Raw genomic sequence first — 15,691 nt, forward strand, 5'->3', positions numbered from 1 at the left:
ATAAAAACATTATTTTTGGTAATATATTATTTTTCACCATAGCAATTCTTCCTAACCTCGACATTTGTAAGTTTTTCCATTTTTCCTAGTCAGGTTTTATTTGATTCAGTAATTTTATATAGTTATCTTTTATCGTTGAACATCTTGCTGTCAAGTATATTCCCATGTATTTATCCTTTTTGACTGTTTGTAATTCTATTTTTTCTGACATTTGTTTTTTTATTTATCTGTAAGATTTTTAACTATCACTTTGGTTTTTTTCTCTGTTTATCTTCAGCCCTGCTATCTCTCCAAACTGTTCTATCTTTTTCAATAATATAGAGAATCATCTCTAAAGGTTCCTCTAGGACACAGGTCTGCAACCCGCGGCTCTGGAGCCGCATGCGGCTCTTTCAGCCATCTCCTGCGGCTCCCAGTCCTCTGCCATGCGCAGTCCAAAAAAAAATAAAAGTGGGACTAAACAATTTCTATCAATCAATTCAAATATGCAGGGTAGGTGCATATCTCGCCTTGGCTCCACTCTTCAGTGAAACCCTGTTCTGTGCATGTGCGCATGTACGCGCATGCGCACACATTTTTTGCGGCTCCCAGTTTTTCCTTTTGTGAGGGAACCGGTTCCGAGTGGCTCTTTCACTGTTTCAGGTTGCTGACCCCTGCTCTAGGATGAATACTAAGTCATCTGCAAATGCTTGCAATTTATAAGTTTCACCTTTTATTTCTAGTCCTTTAATTTCTGGGTTTTGTCTGATATTTCTATTCAAAACTTCCAAAGTTAAAATAAACAACAATGGAGATAGTGAACATCCTTGTCTTGTGCCTTTTCTTATGTCAAGTCTTTCTGTATAATCTCCATTTACAATCACTTTTGCTGTTTGTTTGTGATATATTGTTTTAATCATATTTATAAAATTTTGTCCAAAGTCCATTGTTTTTAGTTGTTGAGTCATACATTGACAGGAAACATTATCAAATACCTTTTGAGCATCTAGAAATACTAATGCTAATATTCCAATATGTCCATTATAACTCTTAAATTATTTTTTATTTGTTTCTTTGGTAGAAATCCATTTTGATCTGGATGTATAAATTCAGTTAGAAATCTTTTCAGCCTCTCCGCTATTATTAAAGTAAAGATTTTATAGTCCACATTTAGTAATGGTATCAGTCTATAATTTTATATCTGTGTCAGGTCTGAGTCCTCTTTTGGTATCAAAGTAATATTTGCTTCTGTCCATGTGTTTGGGAGTTTAGCCTCCAGTAAAACTTCATCGGGGATGTGGTGGCTCAGTGGGTTAGGACGCTGAGCTTGTCAACCAGAAGGTCGGCAGTTGGGCGGGTCGAATCCCGAGTGGCACGTAACAGAGTGAGTGCCTGTTACTCGTCCCAGTTTCTGCCAACCTAGCAGTTCGAAAGCACGTAAAAATGCAAGTAGAAAAATAGGGACCACTACGGTGAGAAGGTAACAGTGTTCCATGCGCCTTTGGTGTCTTGTCATGCTGGCCACATGACCACGGAGACGTCCTCGGACAAGCGCTGGCTCTTCAGCTTTGAAATGGAGATGAGCACCGGTCCCTAGAGTTGGAAATGAATAGCATGCATGTGTGGGGGAACCTTTACCTTTACCTTTAAAAGTTCATCACACACATCTTTCAACAGTACATTTAAGGTATCTTGTAGACATTTGTAAAACTCTGCCAGAAGCCCATCTGGTCCAGGGGTTTTCATTTGTTTTGTTTTGTCTTCTTATAGCTTCTGTCACTTGCAACATTGTTATTTTCCCATTTAACACGGTTTTAAAATTTTCTGGAATTTTTGGTAAACTATTTTTTCCCCATATATTGAATCATTTTCTCCCATGAAATTTCTTCTATATCATACAGTTTCTCATAATATTCTTTATGTTTTTATTGCTTCATCTTTAAATTGTAGACAGCCCTTTTCATCTCATAAATTGTTTATCAATTTTTTTCTCCTGTTTTTTAAGTTTAGTAAGCTAGCCATCTTCCTGGTTTATTTGCATTATCAAAAAAGTTTCGGTTTGCTCTTTTAATTTGCTGTGCCAATTTTTCTGATTCTATGAAATTTAATTTATGTTCTATTGTTTCCATTTGTCTTTTCAGTATTTTCTTTTAGGCCTGAAGTCAAGGTCTGACCCTTGATTTCAACCTTAGCACCACCACTGCCATTTAAGAAGATAGACTTGTGTCATTCCCAAAGGAGTGCAAGATTGGGGAACAGCACACTTGCTCCCATGGTCCAATGTTCTCCAGGACCTGCTGTATGCTACATACCTTTAGATAGTGTTGTCTTTCTGTTGACAGGCCCGTGGCTTAACTGAGGCTGCTCTGGGTTCCATGAGGCCTCATTTTTTTGAAACATGCTCCATTTGTGTGCAATTTTTGTAGGCTACACAGCGCACCCCTTTTTTGTGTGGCCTCCACAGCCTCTAAAAGTGATGTGAGAATGGAGTATATGTCTCTCAAAATGTTGTGGCCTGACACCTTTGCTACATATGACATAGGTCTGGCATTATTGATCTGAACTCTGAATGCTCCATTCAATTGATGATTTCATGAAATTGTCTTGAAAACAACTTGTTGCCTTGACTCTTTGAATTATTAATATCTCTGTAGATTAATTGCTTCTTCTTTGATAACCTAGTGTGTTTTTAGTTTCTAATATTGCTCCAGAAATTATATTGATTGGTTAATTATTAGTTAATTATTGATTTATTGCTTTAATCCATTTATTAATCATAGCATTTTGTTTAGACTTCTGGGACTCACAATCCCTGTTTAATGTTTAATACTCTACAGCAGTGTTTCTCAACCTTAGCAATTTTAAGATATGTGGACTTTAATTCCCAGAATTCCCCAATCAGCTTGGTTTTGCAGATTGAGAAACACTGATCAACAACATTAAAGCCTTGATAGAATTGGGTCATTAGAGTTTTCCAGTTGATAATACATTCATGTTTTAAAGTCCCATCCAGAACTTTGATACGGGGAGGGAAAAAATACAAGCAATGCGTATGCATTTTCATAATTGACTCACTCTCATAGATATTTCCTCTGCTGTAAAACATATTCATAGAACTGTGGTATGCACAATTTACCATTCATCCAATTAAGCAGCTTGTTTAATTTGGAGATGTCACTATAAAGTGAAAAAGCTAACAAACTATATTTCTATCCTAAGGACTATAATTTCCCACAACCCAGCATCTATTATGCAGAAAATAGTTCAGTTAAAACAGTTAACTTATGCTTATTACAAAATCATAGGATTAAAAGACTTTGGGGTCTTCTACTCCAACTTCCTATCCAGTTCAGGAATCCTACCATTCTGTGAAAATAGCAGTCTTCTCTTGATAACCTCCAGTGATGGAACACCCACAACTTCAAAGCTTTTTCATTGCTTAATAGCTCCCATGTAAGCAAAATGTAGGTGGTTCATTAGACTGCCTTAAACAATGCTCCTTATGCTATATTTTGAGGAAGAAAAAGAGAAATGTTTGAAATAGATATAGTAGTTGTGCAAAACATATAAAACCTTTCTTAATCTCTGGGCTGTCACAGAGATGCAATTCAGGTAAGGTATTGTTGAAAGAAAAATCTTCATCAGGGTCCAATCCAAGCCAGGAATAAACAAAATGGGAGATTTCTTTAGAAAGAAGGTTGTAGTTTATTGAAGAGCAGAACCACAAGACATGTGGCTCTGGAGAAGCTGACCACATATTGCTGGGAGTAGTGGTTTCTTTTACCTTCTTGGGCTTTTGTGTTTAGAGTTGTTCCTGTGGCATGAACTTTGACCTGAGGTTCAGTGTGCCCTTTTAGTATTCTGATAATAATACTATCCTATTATGTCCTAAAGATCATATCCTGCTTCCCTGGGGCTGTTGCTGATGGCTATGTCCTGTGCTAGATTTTTTTGGGTGAGGGGTTGTTGGTTCTAGGGATCTTTGTCCTTCCAATCCCATCAGCTCCAAGCTTCCTGGCTACAGTCTTTCTGAAAGGCTTATCAAATCTACATTTCTACAGATCTGGTTTCTGCTTGGGACAGAGAGACTTGGGGTGGAGGGTTTCTGTCTTTTAAGATCTTCTCCATTATTCCTTTGGGGAAATATAATATTCTGCCGTTTTAATTTCCCCCAAAATATATTTTTCTCAGACAAGGATGATGTCTTACCTTGAGGGTATTTCAATGTATTTAATTGTTTCAAATCAAACAAATCAAAACATACTAGTTGCCCCTTTAATTATAAGAACTCCTTCCTGCAATATGATTAGATGCTGCTGTTTTCTAATTGGGTGATCCTTGATGCAAATAATTATGGCAAGTGATATCCTGATAATTTGATAGTTAACATCTCAACTGATCAAGTAAACTTGATTTTACTTCCATGTGATGAACTAAATATAAATGTAAGGAATTAGAACTGGGGTCCCCAACTTTTTTGGTTCTGCGGACTGGCAGTAGTGGTTTTGGCAGTGGGGGGATTGGTTTTGCACATGCAACCAAAATCTCACACATGCACAAATGTAGCTTTGCGTGCTCAGTCACTGCTTCAGTGGCCCGATTCTCAATGGGCCATGGCCCAATAGTGAGATGTGGTTCAGGGATTGGGAACCCCTGAATTAGAAACTAAACATTGCTAAGCAGATGGCTATACCCAGCTGATTTCAAACAACTATGAGGTTGGGTGGGATGAGACCTTGTTAAAATTCAGATGGGAAATTATTAGAATAACCAAAGCTGCAACAATCAAGGAAGTCAAGAATATTCTGGGAAAAAGCAAGAGCAAACCACTTCTTTTCTATTATCAAGAAAATTGCAAGTCTTCTGGGAACTCACCAGCAGTCGACCTAAACTCCAAGACAGTTTGACCTTTTTAATGAACAGAAAAAGCAATCTTTTTTCTATAATCAAGATGCATCTGATTGCCATCAGAAAACTTATAAGTAATCTTGAGTGATACAAGGCTGTAACAGAACATGGCATAGGGCCATTTCATTGTTTTCATAATGGTCTAGAATCACTCAGCAAATCGTACAATTTAAGGTGCCTATCTATATTTCATAAAGGATTATTAGATTAACCCAGGCATGTCAATTTGTGACATCACATGATGTCGTGCAACATATCGGGACTTTCCCCCCATTGCCGGCAATTGGGTGGGTGCAGTTTCAGCATGATGCATTCGGTCCACAGGCCGGCAGTTTGACATGCATGGATTAACCCATCAAACGATTTAGCAAGCTCATCCATTTAATTGCAAGATGCCATGTGAACATGCTAAATTCAAAATGTTGGCATTTTGTAAGAAAAATAATTTTGAGGAAGGAACAGAACAGAAACATTTCACATGACATCCCTATTCAGGAAACTAGTGGTATTCAACTTGTTTTCAGCAAAGAAGCATGGTTATTTATCCCATATTGTGAAAACTAGTACTATAACGCCTTGTATTAATTAAATTAATTAATAATTCCACAGGATCCTGTTGAAAATCCCTGGAGAATCTTGTAAGTTTACTTACATGGAAAATGCTGGAGACATTTCCAGAAAATGTCTTTATGAGGTTGGTTCTCATCATACAATGTGGCAGGTAGAGAACACTCAGAGGTTGAATTAGTTTGGGTTTTAGGGATGTGTCTATAGGAAATGTAATTTACTTGCTGGCCTGTGGTTTTTAAAGTAACTCTTGGGAAACCTCTGCTTTGCCCTGCCTCTTTCCATTTTTACAATTGTTATAATGTCTGCATTTTCTTTGTTGTTGCAGTTATGCCTCACTCCTATTTTCAGAGGCCTTAAACTTCTGAAATCGTTTTTAATGGCTGTTTGGGCCAATGAGAAAAGTCTTAATAACAAAGACTGCCAGTATGCATTTTTTAGAATATTTTAAAACACTCTCAAAAGCTTTTGTGGTTATTCTCAACAACAGATTTTCAACTGCTGGTCTACAAATGTCATGCAATTCAAAAGGCCCTGCATTTGGAATTGCACCACTAAAAGAAATGTTTACATTATATTCTTCACATGCTTTACTCTGAGGCCAGTTATTTCTATTCCTGGAGAAATCAAAGCCAGCTCAGCACAGGTTGAATTTTGCTACTGATATTCAGATTGGCTTAAGCCAGGGGTGTCAAACTGCGGGCCCGTGGCCCGGATGCATTACGAAGAAACCGCGCCCACCCTATTGCCGGCAATGGGGAAAAAGTTCCGAGACGTCGCAAGTTTGACATTTCTGGCTTAAGCCTTCATAATTATTAAAAGAATCAAAAAATTACAGCATTACAAACAAAATGTGTCATTCTTAAATGAAAATTACAGGTAGCCCTCAAGTTATGACCATTTATCTAATCATTCAGTTATGGTGGCCCAGAACAAATGGTACTTATATTGATTCTTGAAAGTAACAGCTGTTGCAGTGCTTCCCTCCTCCAGTCATGTGACAGAAATTTGACCCCTTGGTAACCCAATTACACTTACAACTCCAGAGGCACTTAAACTCATTTTGGACCACAAAATGGGTGTAATATAAACTTGATAAATAATTCTCCCATCTATTTCCCCCCGTCTGTCCTTTGCCCGTCCCCCTGTACTGCAAAGCTTCTCCCATTGCCATCTTCTTGCTCCTACTGCTGATCAAGCATGCCCAGCATGGCCTTTAATGAGAAAGCTGTGGTTATCCAAAATTTTCTAAGGTTACATACCAGACATGGGGAAGATGACCTCACATGGCCAGCAGTTGCCCCATGAAAGGCCCGGCATACCTTATAAGTAGTAGGCGCAAGGGCAAGTTGACTGCCTCAAAGTGTAAGGCGGTGAAGGTGACTGTATCTGGGCTGCTTTACACTCCAGCTCAAGGGCTTCTTGCAGCCTGACAGCCTGCGACAGCCTGGCAAGCAGCCCCAGAGCCAGGAAGTTCTGGGGCTGCTTGCTGCCCTGCTAGGCAGAGTGCAGGACTAGAAGGGCAGAAATGGGGAAAAATAGCGTTTGGGGAGTTGAAGATGAGGCATTCCCTTTTCTTGGAAGAACTAAAGTTCAGGGCTGGGAGACAGTGAATTGCTTGGATTGGGGTGGGACCTCAGCTAAAGACAGGTTGATTAATGGCAGAAATAAGCAATGTTGAGATTGCTATTGCTAAACATGTGACATGGAGCTTTGTGATCATCACTTAGCAAGCAGTTCCAATAGACATTATAACTTTAAGGGCTACCTTAATAAGGCAATTTATTTAAGGAGACAGGTTGAACTGTCTCTACTGTAAATAAATACTGCATATTGCTTGAGCAGTAAACCAGTATTGAGAGAAATCCTGTTTTCACTGAAACTTGAGTTGTAGAGAACACTTTAATAGAAGATGCCAGCCGATAAAACTACATATTCTGAATTACACTGAAATCATTTTTGCATTGTACCTTCCAGTAATCTTTATTATCATTTAAGACAATAAAGCAGTCTAATTTTTTTTAATAACGAATGACCAAATCTAGTTGCTACTCCACTTAAGCATGCTATCCTGACTTCTTGTGGTTGAAAGACTTTCACAGAACAAATGGATACTTGCACGGTCAGCATGTTCAAAGGACCTCCCTGCATTACAGTATAAATTTTCCATCTTGTGCTGTCATTAGAGTTAACAGCAGCCTATGTACAATTTGGGGAAAAATTCGAAGCTCAATGGGTTTCACTTATTCCATTTTCTTTTTGCACCATTAAATCTTTGATGGATTACTTTGCATGAATTATGTTTCAAAATCTCCTAGCTGAAGACATTCTTTCATAAAATAAGTTAGCGAGAACAAAAAAGTAACTGCACTTTCACCAGGTTCAACACTAGCAAGTATCCCACTGTCTTCTAGAGGGGTCTTTTTTATAGTTTTTAATAGAAACAATGTATTCTTTGGTTAATGTCCAGAGATAGCGATAAAAAGGTAAAGGTTCCCCCGCACATGCGTGCTAGTCATTTCCAACTCTAGGGGCCGATGCTCATCTCCGTTTCAAAGCCGAAGAGCCAGCGCTTGTCCGAGGACGTCTCCGTGGTCATGTGCCCGGCATGACTAGACGCCAAAGGCGCATGGCATGCTGTTACCTTCCCACTGTAGTGGTCCCTATTTTTCTACTTGCATTTTTACGTGCTTTCGAACTGCTAAGTTGGCAGAAGCTGGGACGAGTAACAGGCACTCACTCTTACACAGCACTCGGGATTCGACCCGCCAAACTGCTGACCTTCTGTTCGACAGGCAATACAGTATGCAACAGAAATCAAACTTGACTTTTACCACTAATTAATGGACTGCTTGCGTGATTCTCTTATTAGTATCTCTATTATTTTTATAAATAACAAGGCAGCAAACTATCCAACATACAGTAGTGGCCAAAATTGTGAAAACCCTTTGGGAAAAGTATACATTTGAGGTTTGATGGCTAATAACACCACTTTTTTTGGAGTAGTACCATAAAATTATATATCAATGAAAAGATAATTTAATCAAGAATGTAATGCAACAAAGTTAGTTCAATTATCTGTATTCTATTTACAGTCATAGCCAAATAACCAGAAAAAGGAAGCACAACTTGCTTAGGTTGATATCAGGTAGCTTTCCTTCATCTGATTGTAGCCAATGAGCATGAGTGTTCAGAGAGCCAATCAGGTGTCTTGTTTTGGCAATGAGCCAAACATATCACAGTAGGATTCAGTTATTGATGTCATGTATTGAAGCTGAGGAGGACATTTGTCAGTGTGTTATGTCATCACTATCAAGTTGGTTGGGTTTGTGTTCTTTCATTTAGTGAGCTTGCAAAATGTAATGAAATTAAAGTAATGGTGCAGAGTTGACTGGTCGCCCAAAAAGCAATGTAAAATAGTATTATTAAATGAACAAGGCTACAGTTATAAAGAAATTAGAAGAAAAACTGGTGGAAATTTAACCAAAGGTGGCATTTCTATGTTTTTGAAGAGGTATAAGGAGACTCAGTCACTACAAAACCACACTGGTAAAGGCAGGAAAAGATGCACAACAGCAAGTGATGATAGAAGAATTAAGAGACTGAAGAAAATAATCTGGGTGTATACAAAAAGAAATGGCACAATGGAATGTGAAGTTGAGTGCTAGGACTGTTCGGCGCAGACTGCAGGAATTTGGCCTAAAATCTAGAATTCCACAAAAAAGCCACTTTTATCTCTCAAAGAAAGGTTGAAAAGACTAAACTGGGCTAAAACCCATGTTACCTGGCCAGAAGAACAATGGGAAAGTTTTTTGGAGTAATAAAACCAAGATCTCCCTGTTTGGCAGTGATGGCATAAAATACATAAGAAGAATCAGAGAAGATTTGCATCCTGATTGCATTACATGTACCGTGAAACAACCAGTCAGTGTTATGATCTGGGATTGTATGACATCAAAAGGAGTGGGCAGAATTTGTGTGATTAATGGGAATATAAATGGCCAAAAATACATTAATGAAATACTTGAGCCCGAACTGAAGCCTTCCCCACAAGATCTTTTCCAAGACAATGAAGCATTTATATTTCAACAGGATTCAGCTTCATGTCATGTTGCTGCTATGTGCAAAGTGGTTTCAAGATAATCATATTCCACTGCTGGAATAGCCTGGGAATAGCCCAGACCTTGAAAATCTATGGAGCCAAATTGAAAATCTATGGAGCCGACTAAAGAAACGTTAGTCAGAAGCGACCCAGCAATAAAACCCTGTTAATAGAAGCAATCATTCAATCTTGGTTTCACATTATAACAGCTGCAAAACTACAGGACTTGGTTTACTCCATGGGAAGACATTTAAGGCCGTAATTCATGTTAAAGGTTACCCAACTAAGTATTAACTGACATGGTGATATTTTTTGTATATCTCATTTTTTTCTATGGTGATAATTTTTGTATATCTTGTTTTTTCTACGTGTTTCACTTTTCTTCTTTATAACTGCTATTCTAATAGCAAATCCTTCATAAAAGTTATTGCATTACGTTCTTGATTAAATTATCTTTCCACTAATATTTAATTTTATGGTACTACTCCAAAAAAAGTGGTGTTATTAGCCATCAAACTTCAAACGTACACTTTTCTCAAAAGGTTTCCACAATTTTGGCCACTACTGTACCTTCGTCCTCCTATTTTCCCTACAACCACCCTGTGAGGTGTTGAGAGTGAGTGACTAGCCAAAGGTCACCCAGTTTGCTTTCATGGCTAAGACAGGATTTGAACTCAGTCTTCTGGTTTCTCGCCACATGCCTTAACCATTAAACCAAACTGTTTCTTCACAAATTATTTCTTCATCCTAGGGATACCACCACTGACTGTATGCAGAACAAAGATCTAATAGTTAAGATATAGAGTTATCAATAAGGAGTCTAAATAGGTATAAAATGGTTGGGTTGATGTCACAGAAGTATACTCTTTGAATGAAGTGTTAAAAACTGTTTAAATCTCTTAAAAATTAATTAAATGTGCTTCAACTAAACTGCAGTTTATTATTTTCAGGCTTATAGCATAAACTTCATAAGACAGATCTTATTATAGCGAGTATGAACTTCTTAAAAACATATTACAGCAATAAATCTGTGTTAAAAGTACTTAATAGCTATGCTGATGGATCCAGAGGTCAAAATTTTATTAAAACCTGCGACCAACAGGAATCAGTTTAGGCAACTAATACGGGAACTGTATCATAAAACATTTTAATGTGAGTACCTCACATCCATAAAATAATAAGAAAAACTATTTACAAAATGTTGTTTACAATTTGGTCACTTTTATATTAGCTTTAGACATCTACAGATGTTCTTGGGTGGAAACAGGTACGTGCCTTACTCAGGCATTTAATGGCAGATTAATTGCATGTTTTTTATATGCAATGGCTCTCCCTTAGTGCACTATGCCAGAGTAAGCACATTGTATTTACATTCCTCTTTTATTTATGGCTCAACAACAAATGAAACCCCAAACAACAGGACTTTCCAACCTGAACACTGCCAAATTTCTTAATCACATAATTCTGTAAAATGTCTTCAATTACACAATTCAGTAAAATGTGTACACTTCCATAGTTTTCCTCTCTGATTTTTACAAATCATGTATCAGCAATGGGCCTAATCGTCCAAACTACCCTAAATCAAGTAAAGTATATACAACATAACTAGATCCCCCCCCCCCCGCCCCAGATCAAGGCACTTTTCTAAGCAATGACAAAAGCTCCCTTTCCTTATCATTAAACAAATTTAGAAACCCAATGTTTCCCTTTTAATAACAATGGTATTTTCTGCATATAGTTCTTGAATTATGGCATCTTTTACATGTATAAAGGATGCTTTAGCCAACAATATTATTTCCATGAAAATAATTCAATTGCCTTCATATATAGTTGCTACATACATTCACAGTTTTCAGAGATTGTAATTAGCTTTTCCAGTTGTGCTTTTAGAACTCCATGATTCCTCCCTCCCCCTCCCACAAAAAATAACAAGTGCAAAGAAAAATTTCTTGTGCAACTACAACAGTTACAGAGTTACAAACTCCAAGGTAATGAGAATTTTTTTCATTCTGTTTCTTCCGTTTTTTCAGGTATTGATACTAAGCTTCTTCAGGGCTTTGAAGATTCAACATTTGCAGATACTGATTTATTCAATCCACATGAAACAGCAGCATCGTGGATTTGCTTTAAGTTCTCCAATGCCTCATTTTTAGCATACTTGAGAAGATCAGCTTGGCCCTGTTAAGAACAAAAGGAGTTTCATCTATCAATATTAAGTCCACTCTTCAGCCTTGATTTATCCTACAATAGACCCCCGCCTTCACAAAGATGAAAAACAGATTGCTTTCAGCTAAGACGTATGAAGATAATAGAGCTAGACTGCTCTGTATCCAAGTGGTCAAATACATATTTTTAAAAGACAAGAATCTTTCCCACCAAACAACTTTTGGCAAAAGCAAACATTTTTGTATTTTGAGTGGAATCCAAGAACCCATGGAAACCATGAGAATTTGTTATTGCTTGTGATCCAGCAATTATAACGATCATACATTGTATGTCTTGTTTTTTCAATGATGAAATTCAAACACTGTGCATACAATTGGGAATTTCAAAGTGCCCAGAGGCAGAACTGGGACAGGCACCCACCAAAACATGACACACATCTGAAAGATTTTGAATACTGTATTCTCAATTATTCTGTCTAAAATCTCACATATTGGGAAAATTCAGCTTGCATATCAGATATATAATTAATGGTGCAAAAGCTATAATTGTGTCATACCTTTAAGAAAATAAATATATTTGAAGGCTGGAATGATTGACTTTAATTAAGGACTGCTAGAAAATGATTAAGTTCTGCAAAGCTTCAGAGATGGAGAAGGTAGAAAATATACATAGTTAGGACAATGTAATTATAATCACAGAATCTCCTAAGAATAATGAAAGCCAATGATATTTTGATCAAATGATAGGTATTTATAGAAACTTAAAAAAATAAAATTACTTTTGCCTGAGTCAAATTGGATAATTAAAATGGAAAAATCAGAATCACAGAAGCAGTTTAGTTTGTTGTATAAGACATTTATTTAAGTGAATTCTTTGTCAAAATAAAAAATACTGTTTTATTTTTCCATGAAAAAGAAAGTTAATTTAAAACATAGTAGAATAAGTGAATCATATACTTTATCAGAATTGTTTTCATAAAAATCAGTAGTGCATAATTTATTTTACTTATTTTTCTTCATTACTCATCATGAATCAAGTTTGTCATTTGCTGAAATTAAGCTGGTGAATTGCATTTTGAATTGAATCTGAAAAGCACCTGTAATCTAATTATTAATTAAAGTGAACAAAACTTCATTATTTCATCCGAGGCTTGTTCACTTCCATTATTAGTAAACCAAGTTATTTCAAAGTACTAGGGAACTTAGAAGCAACTAGCAAATAATTGACATCCAATTTTAGATTGATATGGGACAATGGCTGGTAGCTCACATCTATAGCAGAATAACTTATCTTGGCCAGTAATATACCAAACATTGCCACAGTTCAGTAGTATCTTGAAATGAGCGCATATCTAAAATTAGGACAATGGAAACAATAAGTCATTCTGCATGTTAAATGTGCTCTTCAAATTCTTTCATGTACCCATGATGCAAACTTTCAGTGAGATTGAAAGATATTGGGTTTGACACAGAAGATGGAGACTTCTGCAATCGATAGTAGTATTGGATCTGAACATCCTTAATGGATCTATGTTTTTTTTAAAAGATACAGCATTTTATCATTTCAGTAGCTCAGGAAAAATGGCTGCAGAGAGCAACAACCAGTGACCCAGGGCAGTGTGCATTTGTGTGTGCATGTGCATGCTGTTTATTCATTCCTGATTCAATACAGAATAGCAACTTGGAGTCAAGGAGTTTACCTAAGAGAAAAGCAAGCATATTAGACCAGAGGTCCCCAATCTTTTGAGCACCAGGAACCAGTTACGTGGAGAGAGGTTGTTCTGCAGACCAGAGGGGGCGGATGGGGATTTGCTTCTTTGTGTGGACCACTTGCTGGTATGCCACGGTCTGGTACCAGATCACGGATTGGGGACCCCTGAATTAGACAAACTGAACTAGTACAAATAAAATAAAACCCACTACTTTTGGCACATAGGAAAAGCCTGAGGCTGACTTCTTGTGAACTGGAAAGAGGAGATGGTTAGTGGCTTCTATTTGTGCACTAGTCCAGTTAGGCTATGACAGACTGCTTTCTAGAACAGAAATAAATATTTTAAGTGTTACACAGTCCATGTTTGCTGATAAACAATCTTTTTCTTTACCAAATTCCTTGCAATTGTAGTTCCTGTAACTTTTGCATAGGAGAAAGAAATGTCCTACTCGGTCAGTTTAAAGAAGGTTTTGCAGATCAGCTAAGAATATGAATCTAAATGTACCTTTCCACAGGTATTCTAGATCATGCTACACATTATTATTAGCCAAGCATTTTTTCCTTTCTTTTGAAGACACCAACATTAAAAACATTCATGTTTTATAATACATTTTTCATAGACAAGTCTGCCGTTGTGAATATTTTCTACAAAAAATGATTTTGAAATTGGTCTCACAAAAGTTAAATTAAAACTCTTCAGCTCTAGTCATAATCACAAAGACTGTAAATAGTAAATATATTACTTGTACTTTAAGAACATTCCTAAATGAATAAATATGTGTACAATTTATTATCTGCATACCTGTTCTTAATACTCTAACTTAATTTGAATAAATATTAATGCTAGTAATAAAAATTTAAATTATTTTTAAAATTCTATCAGAAGTATGCAAAACCATAATTTTATTTAATATGCACATTTCTAAGCAATTATATTTGAATAATGGATAATTATGACACAAGCAGAACAAATTCTGTGGTGGTCTATACAGCCTCTATGAGCCTGTTTTGTTTTCAGGTTAAATTTCCAAATGAATGACTTTCAGTTATGCTGGGCCTTCTGTCTGTGTTGACCGAGCAAAACAAAAAGATACCAGGGAAGGCAAAAGTTTATTAAGTTAACCAATAGGAGGATAAAATAAACCCAATTCTGTCAATTTTGTCTTGTTCCCTGCAAGAAATAGAACAGTCATATTCAGAATGTTTTAAAAGAGTATTTCTATGGGCTATGTAGGAACAAATTCAAATAGTGTTTCATTTTAGGAAACGATGCCTCTTGCTCCTTCATTTTTTTACAAAAATAGACAGGATTTCTGCAAAGTGCTCCCACCAGTCCATCTACAGAGAAAGAGACCAAGGGATGACTTCCATATTCTAAATTCCAATCGCAAGCCACAGAAGCAACAGTTAAGCAAATGATGTCTTCTGCAAAATCACATCACTCAATTAATAGCAATGTATTATTTTGAACAAAACTTACGAACAGCACGACTATAAAAATACATTTCACTAGTTACTAACTTCTCTACATTTGGTAATCGGCCTACAAAGCTCAACAAACAAGCAAAAAGAACATAATTGTTTATTGACCAATGTACTTTCTAAACCTTAATGGCCTGAAGAATATAACAGCAGAGGTTAATTGTGGAATGCGGAAACACTCAAAACCATGTCCCATTATTGCCCCAAGATCAAAGCAAAATGCTTTTAGCATCAAGTGTTTGAGCTTAGAAAATTTCAAACTCAGAACATTTTGTACATCTCTCCAAATAAGAAATTGAATGCTACCATGTACCTTCCAAACTATTTCAGAACCAATGAGCAAGTGCTTATAATAAAACATGCAGCAGCCTTAGAACTATTTAGGAAGTTCCAATTTCTGCATAGCTGATCCCATCATATTATTGGAAACAAAAAGTATACAGATGGATTCTATATGCTGGAAAAAAAATTAAGCAAAATAAGCCACTGCTCTTTAAAAACCAATCTATTTTAGTTTACCATTACAAACAATATAACTAATATGCACAAGGTAAATAATGTGTATTAACTATTCTTAAAAGCTCTGCAACAGGAACAGAATAACCTTGAAGTATTTTTTTTTAAAACTGAAAAGAGGATTTCAGAAGGTTGTATGGTTGAGATAGAAAGATAAATAGCATGAAATGTTATATTGTCAAAATAGATCCCACTGTTCAAACATAGATACCTTCAGAAAGAAATGAAATTTTTGCCCATAAAAATTTATAGAGATTGAAT

The 15,691-nt window shown here is 36.5% G+C and overlaps 1 protein-coding gene across 1 annotated transcript in view; it reads right to left on the reverse strand.

Annotated features, from left to right (window-relative positions):
• Nucleotides 1–10,497: 10,497 nt before the first annotated feature.
• PLCL2 (phospholipase C like 2) overlaps nt 10,498–15,691 on the reverse strand; it is an 88,047-nt gene continuing 82,853 nt past the window's right edge. Inside the window, exon 9 of the mRNA XM_081345563.1 lies at nt 10,498–11,734. Coding sequence (XP_081201689.1) covers nt 11,606–11,734 — 129 coding nt within the window. The 3' untranslated portion in view covers nt 10,498–11,605. The remainder of the gene's footprint in view (nt 11,735–15,691) is intronic.

This window comes from Vipera berus (genome assembly GCF_964194415.1).
Source record: "Vipera berus genome assembly, chromosome: Z".
Taxonomy (NCBI): Eukaryota; Metazoa; Chordata; class Lepidosauria; order Squamata; family Viperidae; genus Vipera; species Vipera berus.